Here is a 17,025-nt window from a genome sequence, read left to right as displayed (position 1 = left end):
TTGACCGAACATATTATATCCTGAAAAATGTTGCCCTGCATACATTAAAATAATAAAAATAAAACAAAACCACCATATACTTTTTTCTGAGATTATACCAAAGGCGGTCAAGCTGTTTTTTTTTCAACCGATCCAGAACAGACACTTTGACCAATGAGATTTCTGCATAAAAACAAGAAGCACCTGACTGCAATCCACTGATTGCACTCATTGAACACCAGATTGGTGAAAAGATGTCCTCTTTAAGGATTGGAATGAAAACTTGCACTTACTGTGACCCTTTTTTGGAATAGTTTGCCCACCCCTGGCTTATACTGCTCAGTCTTGCCTCCTACAACACAACCTGAATACAGACAGACAACCATTTTAAAGGTAAATTTAGAAACTTCAACTTTAATTACAGTACATGAAATGCCTGAAGTGTTTTTATTCCTGTGGTATGTATCTTTTTCTGATTCTGTTGGGGATTGTCAATGGGAGAGCAACTTTATAACACAAATTGAAAACTAAATACAGGGTGCTAGAGAAGGCCCATTAGGCGTTTTAATTCGGCCCGCCGACGTTGTTCAGATAGTTTCCCCCGCCCCTAAGATGGCGCCGTCACGCGGAAGCCATTAGCAGTAGCTTTGTCCACTCTTATTTGTTTTTCGTGTTTTACAGCCCCTCTATCTTTTTAAAAATAATATTTAAATATTTGGTAATACATTCCTTTTTTACTTTACTTTGTAATTTATACTGTTTACTTTAATGATGAGTGATGAGTATGTTTATACTTCAGTCCTTTTTTTCTGTTTGTTTCATATGTACTGTTAACGGATGCACTTTTTTATATGTATCGTATCCTGTGCTGACCCGCCCCATCTGTCAAATTTTTAAAGTCAATTTGGCCCCCTGGGACCAAAAGTTTGCCCACCCCTGTGCTAAAGTGTATTAACACTTCAACCACTGGTCCCGAAATGTTTGACAGTTCTTCGTTTTCAAGTTGTGCAACTATCACAATTCATCCTAATATATATCCCTTGCAATGCAATGTTTGAAAAGCAAAACATCTTGGCAAAGGGCAATAATAATACGAAAAATACACGATGGTTTGAAGAGCTGGTCACTTTAGGGTTTATTCCCCATTAATGCCCAAATGTGGTTGCACAGGACCAACATCAAAGCAGATGCCTGCAAGCCAAAATGTTTATTTCCTTTCCTTTTGATCTGAAAAAAGAAGAAAGGGTATTGAGATTTTTGAGAAATGTCATTCAAGCGTACTGTTATTGTGTGTGTATTTGTGATGGTGGAGGGAATTATTAGTATGGCGTTTGAGTTTGTTGCTTATTATAACACGAGGAATAAAGGCATTTAAATGTACTCAATGTCATTAATCACTAAGCCACTTGGTTTAGTTACAATTTAAGTGACTTGTGTGTGTATACGACCAAGTCATTTTGCAGTACAATTTTCTGAATGTTAATTTGAAAGGAGTCATTCATTACCTGTTCAATGTATGTATTTTTTTGAATCTTTTTTACAACAGGGCAGTCATGAGTGTCTTTTGATAACTGATCCATCAAGCATGCATTATTTCAGAGTCGTATACCATAGTCAAGAATATCATTCTACACCGTTTAATACACATGCTGAAGTAGGTCAATCTGAAGTGTTTTGCCTTGACTGTCGTGTAATAGTTTGCGCTTTTTTTGAAAAGGAATGGAGAGCTTGTTTTTCCACCAGCACAGGCATATGACGGTTAATGGCTTTTATAATTCCGCAAAGCTTGTTGAAGAGAGGTTGTCATTATAGGGTCTATTGTTCCGTTCACTCCCGAAGAAAGCTCAGATGCCCTATGAGCTCCTTCCACATGAAAGGCTGGACATGTATAATGACCATGTTCAAATTTGGATTCTACTATTCAAGTCTGCAACCTCAAAATACAGGTTGTGAAGATTGTTATTAATAATGACATTTAAAAAGTGCAATGCATTTGTTGCTAAAGTCTGCTTTAGGGAATTACTTATTTTGATGCCATTTTTCTGGTGCATACACTTTTACTTGATATTGCTTTCCAAAAGGATTTAAGGTAATATTAGTACCTATTTTCGCGACTATAAGGCGCAGTTAAAAGTCTTAACTTTTCTCCAAAATAGACAGTGCGCCTTATAATGCAGTGCGCCTTATATATCAAAAAACAGAAAACTCAAAACGAAAAACCACCACTCTCGGATGAAAAAAAACAAAACACAAACGCCCGAACTGAAACAATACTGTTAAATATGCGGATGCCATCTTAGTTTACAAAATCTTCCATCAAATAGCTCCTTCCTCACTGCAAGATTTTATACAAAAAAAATCCAAAACATCAACAATGGCTGGCTCTAGAGGTGACTGTGTAATGAGTGCTTCATACCTGGAAGTCAATAGCAATTACCGTATTTTCACAACTATAAGGCACATTTAAAAGTCTTAAATTTTCTCCAAAATAGACAGACAGTGCGCCTTATAACACAGTGCGCCTTATAACACAGTGCGCCTTATAACACAGTGCGCCTTATAACACAGTGCGCCTTATAATACAATGCGCCTTATAATACAGTGCGCCTTATAATACAGTGTGCCTTATAGTACAGTGCGCCTTATAATACAGTGCGCCTTATAATGCGGTGCGCCTTATAGTCGGGAAAATACGGCACTTCTTTTTTGGTGCAATATTCTAACATGCTAATGTTTGTGCAAAAAAAGATACAAAAAAATAATTAATTGCGAACCGGGCGAGAAGGAAGACTTTATGCCTATATTTTGGTCTTTTGGTTAATTTTAAAGATTTGATTTTGTCCAACATCTTCGATGAGGTGTTAAACATTTTTTTAATGTTTGTGTCGTGTCACCTTTTTTGGTTGACTTGTCTTTTAAAGCTTTTAATACTGTTTTTCATTACAAATTTCTAGTTTAGACCATGATAATACCATTATTTTACCTTTTTATACATCATATAAGCAAACCATGTTTTACACTAAGCCTCACTGTCATAAATAGAAGCGATACTTGACCAAGGTATCAAATTATAGCACGGAATGATGCCCTATAGTCTTCTTTTGAAGAACTTCTAAGTCCTAACAAATGTGTACAATAATACAGCTGTCTAATCATACTTTTCTGTGAATACTTACCAGAACAAACCATGTTTAGTGCAGCCTTTTCTCCTATAATAGATTTGTTACCACAGTAGCAGATAGATGAGTGTCCAACAATGGCTTTCTTAAGACTGTTTTCACAAGGGGACAATTGCGCTCTTATGGTATGGCAATACACCTGATTGCAGTTGCTGTAACAAGACAAAGTCAGTCCTATTATGTCAATTGGCCGAGCTGTAACATAGACACATATGGGAGAATGTACAAACATGTACACACTTATCAAACATAAGGGTGGCCGCTGGGATCCTAAATGTCAGTGGCGTGTAGGCGACAGTGATGGCTGATGGGAATTAATGGCATGGGAGCTTCTCACTGCAGTCAACACCATTTTTCAGATTGGAAATCCATGTTTCATGTTAATGTCATTTTTCTCCCGCCTAACAGACCAGAAAATGTCTCATCAATTATATACTCGAAATAAAGCATCAGCTATATCCCCATCGGAGTTATTGAGTCATGGTCTGTTAGCGTTGTGAGTATATTATTATTTAGCATTTATGGCAGCTTTATAAGTTACTGGTCTTTCAGAAATTTTTACAGTACTTGTCGTATGTAGATTTTGGAATTTTTAAATCTTACATTGTGTCAAATTACATGCAATTTGAGGCAGAATGTTGACAAAGAGACATAATGTAAGTATTAGCAAAAAAACTGTAAACTAATTTTCATCATTGGTTTTGGTTTGGAACCTGAGTTTGGATTTGAATTAACGGGGAAATGACTGTACTTGTTATGTGTGGCAAAAGGTATCCGTGGCAGATCAAATTGAAAGTGTAATGGGATGAATCCCTACATTTATAAAATGTACTTATAAGCTATGACTAAATATAACCAGGCTGTGGTTCTTCAGTTGAACTGTGGTCAAGAAGAAGTAAATTCATTGTGTAAGCAGAGACCGATAGAGATGGACTGTCGTTTTCTAGCTTTGGAGGACATCTTAGGGCACTGGTGTCAAAGTGGCGGCCCAGGGGCCAAATCTGGCCCGCTGTATCATTTTGTGTGGCCCGAAAAAGTAAATCATGAGTGGTGACTTTCTGTTTTAGGATCAAATTCAAATGAAGAGTATAGATGTACATTAAATTTCCTGATTATTGGTATTTTTTATATTTTTTTTTGTGTTTTTAGTTCAAGAATAATTTTGTAAAATCTAAAAATATGTTAAAAAAAAAGCTAAAATAAACATTGTTTTAGATCTATACAAAATGCAATCGGGATTTTAATCCAGTTCTTTTAATCCATTTAAAAAAAAATCTAAATATTTTATCTAAAATGGTGCGGCCCACATGAAACTAAGTTGACGTTAAAGCGGCCCGTGAACCAACCCGAGTCTGACACCCTTTGTCTAAAGAACTGGCCAAGAGCTGTCTTTGTCTTGAATGAACAACAATTTCAAATCGTCCCATTCTTTGGTTACCATCTACCAATTCAATCATCAATCCAGTTGTATCTCTAGAATAGTACATATGTAAATAAACATCTCTTTTAGGGCACGTTATTTCACTCTTGTATCAATTCTATTGCACTTCAGAATACTGAGAACAACCAAACAATTTACCACATTGGAGTTTAAATTGCCCTTTTCGGTAAGTTTAAATTTCTTCAGTCTTCAGCTCAGTTAGAACACCTTCACTTAAGTCAATAATTATAGTACATAGTTAACAGCAGGTGGGTGGTTGAGGGGATTGTAATTGCAGCCTGTGAAAAGAGAGTAAGGGGGAAGGAAGTTGGCAGTTGAAAACACAATGAAGAGCAAAGACTACCATAAAGAAACTCATGAATCCATGAGAATAATTTCAAGAATTTCAAAACATCAAAAATCTGATGCTAGCAGAAGGAAATGAACAACATGAATAATGAAGCAGAAAGCATTGAAAATCTGATTCTATTTCATTCCAATGCTTCTTTGTTCACTTCACAGAGGTAAACAGTTTCGATTCTTTCATCTTTTTAAGTGGTTTCTTAGAACCAACTGACTTGCTTGAAGGAAACACATTGTTAAAATCATCGTAGCGCAAGCACAACACATTTGACATCCTCTTTGTGTTCCTGTAAGTTTGGACTTAATGCTTTTCAGCATGTGACCTGTTTCAATTATTAATGCAACATGCACCAGCACATGCAGCTCCAAAAGGTCCCGTAAAATGACTTCAGTTGTGACGCATATGTTAAATATCTAGCTGTAGTGCTTATTGAACTTATTAAACCAACTGCATTTAAATAGTACCCAGCATTCTAAAGTGCTTTAATGGAAGCTTGGGAATTCATCCATTTTGATTAGATGTTTAATGTCAACACAAAATCCATTGTGAATTTTGTTTTCATGAAAATCCTCATGCCCTCATGAATATAATTATGAGAGCTGGTTTCAACGGTACTTGGATATTAAACAGTACTTGGACATTAAACAGTACTTGGATATTAAACAGTACTTGGATATTTAACAGTACTTGGATATTTAACAGTACTTGGATATTTAACAGTACTTGGATATTTAACAGTACTTGGATATTAAACAGTACTTGTATATTAAACAGTACTTGGATATTAAACAGTACTTGGATATTAAACAGTACTTGGGTATTAAACAGTACTTGGATATTAAACAGTACTTGGATATTAAACAGTACTTGGATATTAAACAGTACTTGGACATTAAACAGTACTTGGACATTAAACAGTACTTGGACATTAAACAGTACTTGGACATTAAACAGTACTTGGATATTAAACAGAACTTGGACATTAAACAGTACTTGGATATTTAACAGTACTTGGATATTTAACAGTACTTGGATATTAAACAGTACTTGGATATTAAACAGTGCTTGGATTTTAAACAGTACTTGGATTTTAAACAGGACGTGGATTTTAAACAGGACTTAGATATTAAACTCTCTCTCTTAGATGTTAAACTCTCTCTCTTAGATATTAAACTCTCTTAGATATTAAACTCTCTCTCTTGAATATAATTTTGAGAGCTGGTTTCAACTGTAAACTCTGTCACCATTTGACGGCGACCAAACAAGCGTCTGGTCACGCAAGCCACACCACCATCCAAGCTCCACACTTGGGTAACACAGTCTTATTCTATACTATAAACTTGCCCAAGAACACACACTGTCATAACATACAACACATTCATTCAATGGGACAGAACGTTTTTAAGGAAGTATGTGTCCTTGCAATATTTATAAAGAAACGACTCAAGTCACCTCAAAATTCTAGATCCCAGCAAGTGCTCACAATCATACTCAGCACAGGGCACATCACGGCGATGGAGAACAAGTGTAAACACTCAAATGAATCCTGTCTGTCAGAAAGTGAAACACAACGATCATATCATGCAAATCTGGTCTGCATCTCAAAAGCAAGTGTAATGTGACTCGGAGCTACTTACATATGTAGATTGACACTCACACAGCCTGGATACATGAAAGAAAAGTTCTTTTTAAAGAAACTTTTGAAATATGAATGAAGATTCTGGGATTTAAATCAGGTATTAAACACAGATGGTTTGAGAAAATGGCAAATGAGGGCTACCGAGACAAATTCACCTGCCATACAGTTTTACACACAACATCCAAAGAGCTGGAACTATTAGTACTTTTAATTTTTCTTTTTGCCACAATATATTTTTCTTATTGTAGAGTAAAGATTTAGCAGTAATGTACTGCTAAATCTTTACTCTACAATAAGAAAAATATATTTCGTGATTTAATATTCACTAAAAACTGCAAAAGGAAGTTGAAAGCAACATGTTGATTTTCCAAGCACTTAATCTTCACAATCATGTCAATAAATCATTCAAGCATAAATATATAAAGCACTAGTTATCAGTCCTAGAAGACATTGTGGCATTTAAGTGTCAAACCCTCGGGTGACATTCAGCCACTTGTTAAAGGTCTAGTTTTGAAATATTGCTTGAAGCTATTGTTTGATGCAGCTGGACGTTAAGATAGACACGGTTTGATTTTCACCTTTGTTGGATAATATTCTGTAATACTATTTTTTATATATATAGATGTGTGCATTTAATCATTTTTTGTATAAGAGCTTCTTCAATTTGTTTGGGGCGAGCTCGGGATCGTAACATGTCACCGAGTCCTTGTTCCAAAGACTGTTTACTAAAATGCAGACCTGGAAGGACGCTTATGAAATTGCTGATGTAGCTTGATCGCTATCCAACAAGCTCCATGATTACTCGCATATTGTCGTAAATCGTGACGCTCTTTTTGCTTAATTATGGAATTGTTTTGCCGAATAAAGGCTTGTTTGTTGAATTTCCAACGGAGTTGTTTTTCAGTTCCGACCTTAATTGGTATTATTGAATACTTGATCTGTGATGATTTATAACAGCTGTTGTTTTTGCTTACGCAATTGGATTAATCAATAACCTTGTAATTGTTTTGATTTGTGACTTTAAATCAGTGGTCTCAAACTGGTTCCACATAAGGCCGGCAGATGGTCCTGGTTTTTGTTCCAACCGATCCAATGCCGACATTTTAACCAATCCGGTGTCTTTAAAATAAGTAGCACCTGACTCTAATTAACTGATTTCCCTTTGCAAAAGGTATCCTTGTTGAGTTGGAATGAAAACCTGCACCCACTGCGGCCCTTTGAGGACCGGTTTAAGACCACTGCCTTAAATGGACAGGAGATATTACCGCACGGTAGAATTTCCTTTCGTGACGAGGACAATGTCCGAATGTATTCTCCCTTGCAAGAAGATCATCCGAGATTCCAAACTAATTAAATATACATATATAATTAATCAGATGTTCCCCTGTATTGACTTCTAATTATATTGAAGTATAATTATTGATGAACCTAAGACTTTTGTGAACGTAAAGCAAGTGTAAAGTGAATCAACCTTTTTATTTTCCTTCTCTGTGCTGCATCCAAAATTCCTAAAAGTACTATTTCTACTATATTTCTCCCTTCTGAAAGCCCTGCCTTTTAAGATTTGCAATAAACCGAACTTTGATGTAAAGGTTTCTGTATGAAAGCATGGTTAATGAGCATATCACGATAAAACAAGTGTGAAAGAGCTTAACACATCTTACAGAACGCTATGATGTCACAAATGTGCTAATTTTCACATGATGTCACCCATCAGCATTTTGCAACTCTACGGGGTTGAAATAAAAAATGCAATTAACGGGAAAAAAGTGATTTAATCACTTTGACTGAAATGTATAAGCATACAACCAGTCCTTAATGATTGACAAAAAAAGCTTCAAAATGTGTCGGTATTTTCCCTAGCAGAGGAAATGAATATAAAACAGCAAACCTGAATGACTAATGTCATATTAACGTAAAAATGAAAAGGCATTTAAACGTTATTTTTTTTTACTATAGTAGATATTTAACCAGGAGGTATTTGTTTAGATCCGGAGGTTGACATCCTGATGCATGAAAGATAGAGTGGCAGATGGTTAGCATTCATAAAAGAACAAAAAAAACAACAACATGTGCAATTAAACGTACCTAAAATTGCAGCTAATTTTTCTCGACTCACAATCTGTACAAAACGTACGATCAAGAGCGGTCATTTGCAAATGGGAGATGACAATGATGTTTATATAGATAATTACAGTCATTCATTGCTGGCTGGAAAAACGTTTGCTTTGGTATTTAATGCTTGGAAATACAATTCAAACCTTGTTCCACTTAAGTGGCTTTCATATCAATCAAATACTGACATGTGCATTTGATCAACGCAAACAGAACTTCATATTTCCAATTGAAGTAGTATTAATAAGTCCTACCTTTTTAACCATCGTACAGATTGGGAAAAAGACAACTGGTCCTCACAAATCGCCTTGAGACTCGCGCTAATGTACTAACTGTATACTGTGATTATGTTTAAACAAAAGGTGATCTTTTGCTGAAGGAAATGGGAGGGATTATACCCTTATCATTGTTCTGGGGCTTTTATTAAACTGTCTAACTGCTAGCTAGACTCAGAAATAATTAGCTGAGCCTTGTCTCATTAATATACGTGGCTCACCAGTCCATTTTTTAGGGGTTTTTATAAAGAACCAGTTGTTCAAACACTCAAAAGAACAAACAAAACAACCAACATAAAACAATGAGCCACTCTCAGCTCTGTGGTCAAGGGTTTGATCTCAGGTAAGTCCTCATTGTGAGGAATTTGCATATTCTCCCCGGGCTTGCGTGGGTTTTCTCTGGGTACTCCGGTTTCCCCCAAAGCATGCTTAATAGGCTAGTTGAACACTGCCCTTTTATTTATTTATTTGTCTATTTTTAAGATATCTTCTTGGTCATTTCGAGGTTAAAGATACCCTATTCAACAGTTTTATGAGTTCACAATGTGATTTAAGTGTTTTGTTCGTGGGTGGAGGACCCCAAAGCAGGCAAATGCACAATCTGGAGCGAGAAGGTACTCACAGTAAACTTAAGACTATCCAGTGGTGTGTTCATGCTCTGGTCGTGTCTTTAAATACTTCCTGAGGCTGACATTAAGACATTTGGGGGAAAATGTACGTCGGGATCGCATTTACACAAACATTTGAGTACTGAACAATGAAATTCAAGCCTCACGTCCTTCTAAAAATGTGTTTTTATCAAGTTAGTATAATGAGATGTCAACCCTTCCTCAACTTGTAAAGCTATGACAAAGCAACAAGAATAGAGCTTTCAACATTATATTGACGTCTAGCTCCTTTGACATCTGTGACCAAGGGAGGGGACAATGATGACTGTGATCATGTGCCTGTCGTACATTGTTTACCTAACTGTCAGCAGGGAAGGACACATAAGTTCAACTACCCGGAGATCACTGAGCAGAACTCAAGTCAGTAAAAAAAAAACATATCTGAAGATTGCTGCCAACATGACCAGGTGGGTGTCTTGTTATTGTTCATTTGTTGTTGTTGTTTATCATTATTATGACACAAATATTCCTAAAAGCAGTTACACTCATATGTATTTGTGATAGTGGTGGCTGTGTATTTGTCCTACTCTCCGTCTTCCATGTGTCGCTGAGTGTTGAATTGACAGGCTTATACGGCAATTTAACTTCCCCCAACTTCCCGGAGCCGTACCCTGATAACACACTCATAGTGTGGAACATCACAGTCCCACTAGGCCACAGGGTTAAACTTTACTTCACCCACTTCAGCATGGAAGCGTCCAACCTGTGTGAATATGATTACATTCAGGTATGGCCTTCTCATTTGATTTGATTGTTGGCCGCAAAATGCCATGACCCTGTCTAAACAGGTTTTGGCAGAAGGCAACTATAGCAAGCGTTTCTGTGGAGAAGAAGAAAAGAACGATGAAAGCACCCCCAGGAACATTGTCATCCTGTCAACTGACAACCACATGTCAGTGGTTTTTAGGAGTGACTATTCTAATGAGGAGCGATTCACCGGCTTCCAAGCATTTTACACTTCAGAAGGTGACACGGAATTTTGACACTTTTTTTTTTTTGCCAGAAGGCAATATATTTCATAAATTTGGTTGTATTCAGTTACACTGGTTAAGTAATGGATTTAGTAATGAGTTTAGATGTGATGAAATTAGAGGAAAATACAAAAAACATTTTTTGATAAACCAACATGCCGTATTTTCGAGACTATAAGGCGCAACGCATTTAAAGGCGCACCACAATGAATGACACATTTTAATTTTTTTTCCATATATAAAGCACACTGGATTATAAGGGGCCATCTCTTTTTTTGAGAAAATTTAAGACTTTTAAGTGCGCCTTATAGCCGTGAAAATACGGTAATGTAGATTTAACAGGTTAGTTTATAACATTGACATTTCTGAAGTGTTCTTACCCCATGAGTGGTTTAGAATCGACCATTCCTAGAGAGTTAAGACGAAACATGGTTCTATGTTTCTATGTTTTCATAGATTGGTAAGAAATAGTGCATGATTTTTAGAAACAATATGTCATGTCTTTCTTGGCTCAGTGACCCTTTTTACATCGTTACATGATTTCTCAAGAGAGTTATTTTCTTGCAATCTCGTACTATGGAGATGGCAACCTTACCCCGATACAGATATTCACTTCCCTCCCCCGTTTTGATCAGCTTAGCATACCTTAGTTATTTATATACATACATTACGATTGCATTATTCAATCAGCAACAACCTAAGCCTGCATGTTTACCTTATTTTACTAGGCTCCCAACCTCTAATTTATAATACTCTTGTAAAAACATATGATACATATGTATGTGTACTATATAGACTAGGACAATCAGATGGCATGATGGTTACACTCTGATTCAACTCTTCTCTGCAGACATAAATGAGTGTCAGGACATTGTACACAAGGGGGAAACCTGCGATCAATTTTGCCACAATTACATCGGTGGGTATTACTGCTCATGTAGGCCAGGATATGTTCTCCATCTCGACAGAAGATCGTGTACAGGTAAGCAAGAATTCTGAATTTTCTGTGGAAAATGTATTGTAAACTGACAAAACAGAACAAAAAGAGAGTTTAATAACTTTAATTCCTTGATTCAGTAGTCATTGAGAATTTAAGTCAATGTACTCGTTCCAAATCGGTCAAAAAGTTTAAAAAAATAAGTGTTCACTTCCCAAAAGTGATTGGTACTCTTTAACTGCAGTATATGCAATGGCGCCTTTAACTGACTTGCCACTGGTTTATTTAGGGCTAGGGTTAGGAGTAAGGGTAAGGGTAAGGGTAAGGGTAAGGGTAAGGGTAAGGGTAAGGGTAAGGGTAAGGGTAAGGGTTAGGGGTAAGGGTAAGGGTAAGGGTAAGGGTAAGGGTAAGGGTTAGGGTTAGGGTTAGGGTTAGGGTTAGGGTTAGGGTTAGGGTTAGGGTTAGGGTTAGGGTTAGGGTTTGGGTTAGGGTTTGGGTTAGGGTCATTGCCAAAGACAAGGCTGGTTCCTGGTTATTCTGCAGGGAAAAGCAAATTCAAATCGGTATAAAAACTGTATACTTGTATGAAAAAGTAATACATATATGTGTATTGTTGACATGAAGTAATGAATCAAAATTACTGATTTGACATGCCTTGACTGACCATTAGAAGGGGAGACAAAATAAATCATACAATAAAATAGGCAAAAGAAAGATTATCTGCCAATAGATTTTACTGTTATATGACTCATAGCCTCTTTTCCATGATTATTCACCTTGTCTGGTACTACATCTGAACACTTGCTGCGTCATGACTGCAGCCTTAATGAATTCCATTAATTATGGAACCAAAAAGGATTTCCAGTGAATTATCATTTCATAAAAGGCTGTAGTATTTCTTTTTTTTCAAAGTGACTTAATTCTCTAAATCTCTACAATTTAGGGGGGAAAAATATTTCTAAAATATGTATATGTATGTGCTTTTGTGGATGAGAGTTATTTAGGTAAAAATGTGAAAAGGGGAGCAAAGCACTGTGTCACAATTGCCAGCTGCTGTTTATGAATGCAGGCTTTTAATTTTGTGTTGTACACATAACAAATTTGCAATCTGGAATTAATCGTTAGTGGGGCCAAATGGATTTATATTACACAAGTGTGCCTCGTGTGGAAAATGTTTCTGTTCTGGCAGCCTTACAGAGAGTGCTTGTCACTTTTCTAAACCGCAACTCTCATAGCTTGAGTTGTTGTTTTGCTCTCTGAGATGGTGAAAGTACTAATACATGGTACTTCAAAATAGGTTTTGATGTGTTTAAAAAAAATAAAAAATAAAAAACCAGAAGAACGGAAAAAAAATCTGTAGTATCCCCATCGTCTTACTTACCGTATTTTCACGACTATAAGGCGCAACACATTATAAGGCGCACCCTCAATGAATGACATTTTTTTCCATATATAAGGCGCACTGTATTATAAGGTGCACTGTCTATTTGGGAGAAAATGTAAGACTTTTAAGTGTGCCTTATAGTCGTGAAAATATGGTAATTGCTATTGACTTCCAGGTTTGAAGCACTCGCTACAAAGTCATCTCTAGAGCCAGCCATTGTTGATCTTGCAGTGGGGGAGGAGCTATATGATGGAAGATTTTGTAAACTAAGATGGCATCTGCATATTTAACAGTATTGTTTCAGTTCAGGCGTTTGTGTTTTTTTAATATTCGACATTGGTGGTTTTTTGTTTTTGGTTCTCTGTTTTTGCCATATATAAGGCCCACTGTCTATTTTGGAGAAAATATAAGACTTTTAAGTGCGCCTTATAGATGTGAAAATACGGTACTAGTTTTGGTAGTTGTGAACTGATAAGTAAAAAATACCAAAAAAAATGGGAAAACATTTCTGAAATGTACATATAGCATAGCACCATATTTTTTTGCATGAAAAGCACGTGCACAGTGAGTGCGTAGGTGCAGCAGTGTTGTCATATTAGGTAAGCTGTATTCATGGTGTGATTGTTCGACAGACTTAAGGATAGGGCAACCTTGAAGTGCAGTGCATTGTTGGCTCCTGATTGCCATACTTGAGCGCTGATGGCACAATACATTCCCTGGGTTTAAATAAGTCATGTATTCCTCTTGCGACCCTGCGACGCATTAGGTTGGGGAGACTGTGGTTCTTGTGGCAATTGCGCACTATTCTCGTCTTCTCTGCGCAGCAGCAATCATATGGCGCACAGTAAATAAAATCCAAACTTTTTTTTACTACCCTTTTCCCGATGATGGCGCTGTTTATGCAGCAGCCAATGGCAGTAGCTCTGTTCACTCTTACGTTTTTCATGTTTTACAGCATGTTTTAAATGAAAAATTATAGGGAACATTGATATGCACCTGCTTATGGCAGGTGTGATACTGGTGTGCCCATGGCGAGCAATGATGATGTCACTCACACTGGTTATCAGTGCGCTCAGGGAGGTTGTCTTACTGCCCAGACCAATGAAAAATTAGAGGGAACATTGATTGGCACCTTAAATCTTCAAGAATATGATTGCAAATTACAAAGCAGAAATACTGCACTGTGCTTCAAATTAATGGAAGAATTGAAAAACTGTCCTGAAGAGTAAAATATATGAATTGGTGTACTTCCTCAACAGTACAATGCCCCAGCCAGGTGTTGACGAACCTGTCAGGCCTTCTGATGAGTCCAGGCTACCCGAGCCCATATCCGCCCATGATTCACTGCAACCACACCATCCGTCTTCCAGAGGGCTACAGAATAATCCTGGTGTTTATAGAGCCTTTTGACATAGAAGGACACCCAGACACACTCTGTCCATACGATCATTTGAAGGTTAGTCACATGACTGGAGAGCAACAGCTCAACAATTTATTTGTCTTCGCCATGCTTAATCTATATACTGTTGAGCAATGTTCCCTCTAAACTGCACGCGTGCGCAATTGCGCACTAATCTCGTCTTCTCCGTGCAGCAGCAATCATATGGCGCGCACTTAATAAAATCCAATTACCGTATTTTCACGACTATAAGGCGCATTTAAAAGTCTTAAATTTTCTCCAAAATAGACAGTGCGCCTTATAATCCAGTGCGCCTTATATATGGAAAAAAAAGAAAACCAAAAACGAAAAACCACCACTGTAGAATATTAAAAAACACAAATGCCTGAACTGAAACAATACTATTAAATATGCAGATGCCATCTTAGTTTACAAAATCTTCCATCATATAGCTCCACCCCCACTGCTAGATTTTATTCAAAAAAATCAAAAACATCAACAATGGCTGGCTCTAGAGGTGACTGTAAAGTAGTGAGTGCTTCATACCTGGAAGTCAATTGCACTTAAAAGTCTTAAATTTTCTCCAAAATAGACCGTGCGCCTTATAATACAGTGCGCCTTATATATGGTAAAAATGTCATTCATTGAGGGTGCGCCTTATAATGCGGTGCGCCTTATAGTCGTGAAAATACGGTATTATTTTTTTTTTTACCCTTTTCCCCATGATGGCGCCGTTTACGCGGCAGCCAGTGGCAGTAGCTCTGTCCACTCTTATGTTTTTGGTGTTTTACAGCATGTTTTACACGAAAAATTAGAGGTAACATTGACATGCACCTGCTTATGGCAGTTGTGATACTGGTGTGATCATAGCGAGCAATGATGACCAACGAAAAATTAGAGGGAACATTGCTGTTGAGCCATACGGCTAACTATACATTTAACATCAGTTTCACAAATCACTGCTTGTAATTTGGAAGATTTCTACAAGCCATCAAGATTACGGACCATTTTGCGGATCCACGGCACCAGACAACATCCAAATTGAAAGTTCTCAAGCACATGTTGCATTCAAGTCGGACTCCCTTGGAAAAAACAAAGGATGGAAGATCAAGTACACAAGTTTAAATGTCACTTCCCTTGTTGTCATTAAGACTTGAAAGTTAAGTATACAAATGACATAGTCAGCAATAATAGTTAGTATTTATGTACCTCGGGTACAAATATATTGTTGCTGGGTACGGTTTCCCTGATTTTGTAGGAATTAAGAGGATATCACTAATTGAAGACACAATAAAATAGTGTTTTATGATATTTTGTGTTTCAACAGGTTATTTTTGTTGAAATTATTGAGTGTGGAGTATCTTCCCCATAACCGTTTTTTGGGGGTAATAAAAAAGATGCATTTAATATGCTGAAAATCACTTTAGTAAAATAAAATGAAAACGGTGCGGGAGCCAAATAACTGTGAAAGCTATGCCGTTAACCTTCATACATTATGCAGTTTTTTTCCTACCTAATTCCAGCTCTAATTCTCTGTCAAAACAGTTATTACAGGGTGCTCCACTACCATGAAATTGCTTGGAAGGTGGCACTTTTTGCACTTGCACATTGGCATTTCATTTGTCTTTGCTCAACAAAGAAACACACTTAAGTGTGTTGAGGTGCCAAAGAAGTGCCCTTGTATTGATGTAGTCATTTCTTTTTATTGCTTCTTCTTTGAATAATGTAGAATTTGGCTGACATTATGACAAATGAGTATAGTAAGTGGTGCTTTATACAAGTTTGGATTACAGGAAATCACAATTCTTGTCTAGTGTTAAAAGGCATTCAGGTTGTGATGAAATATGTTTGGTTTGGTGCTTTTGATCAATTTTGATAACAATGTTCATAATATTTCTCCATAGTTTTCAAGGATTTAACCTCGGGCGATCACTGGCAAGGCTCTGCAGTTATGTGTGTTGATATTTATCTCCTATTGGACTCTATTACGAGATATATCTATCAATGAGAATGAAAGCTGGGGGTAATAGGAGTGAAAATACACTCGGTTCAGGTTTGTGTCTATATTTGACAGTAAACTATTATCCGTAGGCTGGCATTAAAGAATTAGAACATCTTTTTTTTATATATATATAATGTGTTTACTTTGAAAACCTTACATTACTTCATTTTATTCACTTAATTACTATTACTTCAACTGTTGGTGTGTTGAGTTTAATGCCAGATAAAAAATTGGTACGACAACAAACCGGATGTCCTTCTTTAAGCCTATGCTGTAATTTACAGGTGTCAAAGTGGTGGCCCGGGGGCCAAATCCGGCCCGCCGCATCATATTGTGTGGCCCGGTAAAGTAAATCATGAGTGCTGATTTTCTCTTTTAGGATAAAATTAAATGAAGATTATTGATGTATATTATATTTCGTGATTTTTCCCCTTTTTAATCCATAATTGCAATTTTTTCATCCATGTTTTTTGTGTTTTTAGTTAAAAAAATCATTTTGTAAAATCTCAAAATATATAAATATATTTTCAGTTTTCCACTTTAATATGGAACAAAATGATTAAGAGATTTTCCCTTACTGACAAAAAAGCTCAAATAAATACTTTTTTAGATCTATAAAAAATTGAATATTTAGTGCTTTTAATTTAGTTCTTAGAATCTAATTTTTAAAACAATATCTAAATATTATATCTA

General features: G+C 36.6%; 1 protein-coding gene across 2 annotated transcripts; it reads left to right on the top strand.

The window, feature by feature from the left end:
* Nucleotides 1–276: 276 nt before the first annotated feature.
* masp2 (MBL associated serine protease 2) lies at nt 277–15,641 on the top strand. 2 transcript variants are annotated; one of them, XM_077723092.1, is made up of 7 exons: nt 277–437; nt 9,951–10,046; nt 10,144–10,366; nt 10,428–10,605; nt 11,461–11,592; nt 14,191–14,387; nt 15,308–15,641. In XM_077723092.1, the coding sequence occupies exons 1-7, from the start codon at nt 412–414 to the stop codon at nt 15,485–15,487; spliced, it is 1,032 nt and encodes a 343-aa protein (XP_077579218.1). In that variant the 5' UTR covers nt 277–411; the 3' UTR covers nt 15,488–15,641. The 2 variants fall into 2 exon arrangements, with proteins under 2 accessions (XP_077579218.1, XP_077579210.1); XM_077723084.1 differs by having other exon boundaries at nt 9,948–10,046.
* Nucleotides 15,642–17,025: the final 1,384 nt, after the last annotated feature.

Source organism: Stigmatopora nigra, chromosome 1, assembly GCF_051989575.1.
Source record: "Stigmatopora nigra isolate UIUO_SnigA chromosome 1, RoL_Snig_1.1, whole genome shotgun sequence".
In the NCBI taxonomy this organism is placed as follows: Eukaryota; Metazoa; Chordata; class Actinopteri; order Syngnathiformes; family Syngnathidae; genus Stigmatopora; species Stigmatopora nigra.
Note: the sequence above shows the minus strand (reverse complement) of the source record. Positions and strands in the feature narration are given on the sequence as shown.

Excerpts from the sequence above, each read along its gene's own strand:
- masp2 (XM_077723084.1), top strand. The coding sequence starts at position 412 with ATGCCTGAAGTGTTTTTATTCCTGTG. Across the intron at positions 10,606-11,460 it reads AGCATTTTACACTTCAGAAG|ACATAAATGAGTGTCAGGAC; the intron begins GTGACACGGAAT and ends TCTTCTCTGCAG. Across the intron at positions 14,388-15,307 it reads GTCCATACGATCATTTGAAG|ATTTCTACAAGCCATCAAGA; the intron begins GTTAGTCACATG and ends GTAATTTGGAAG.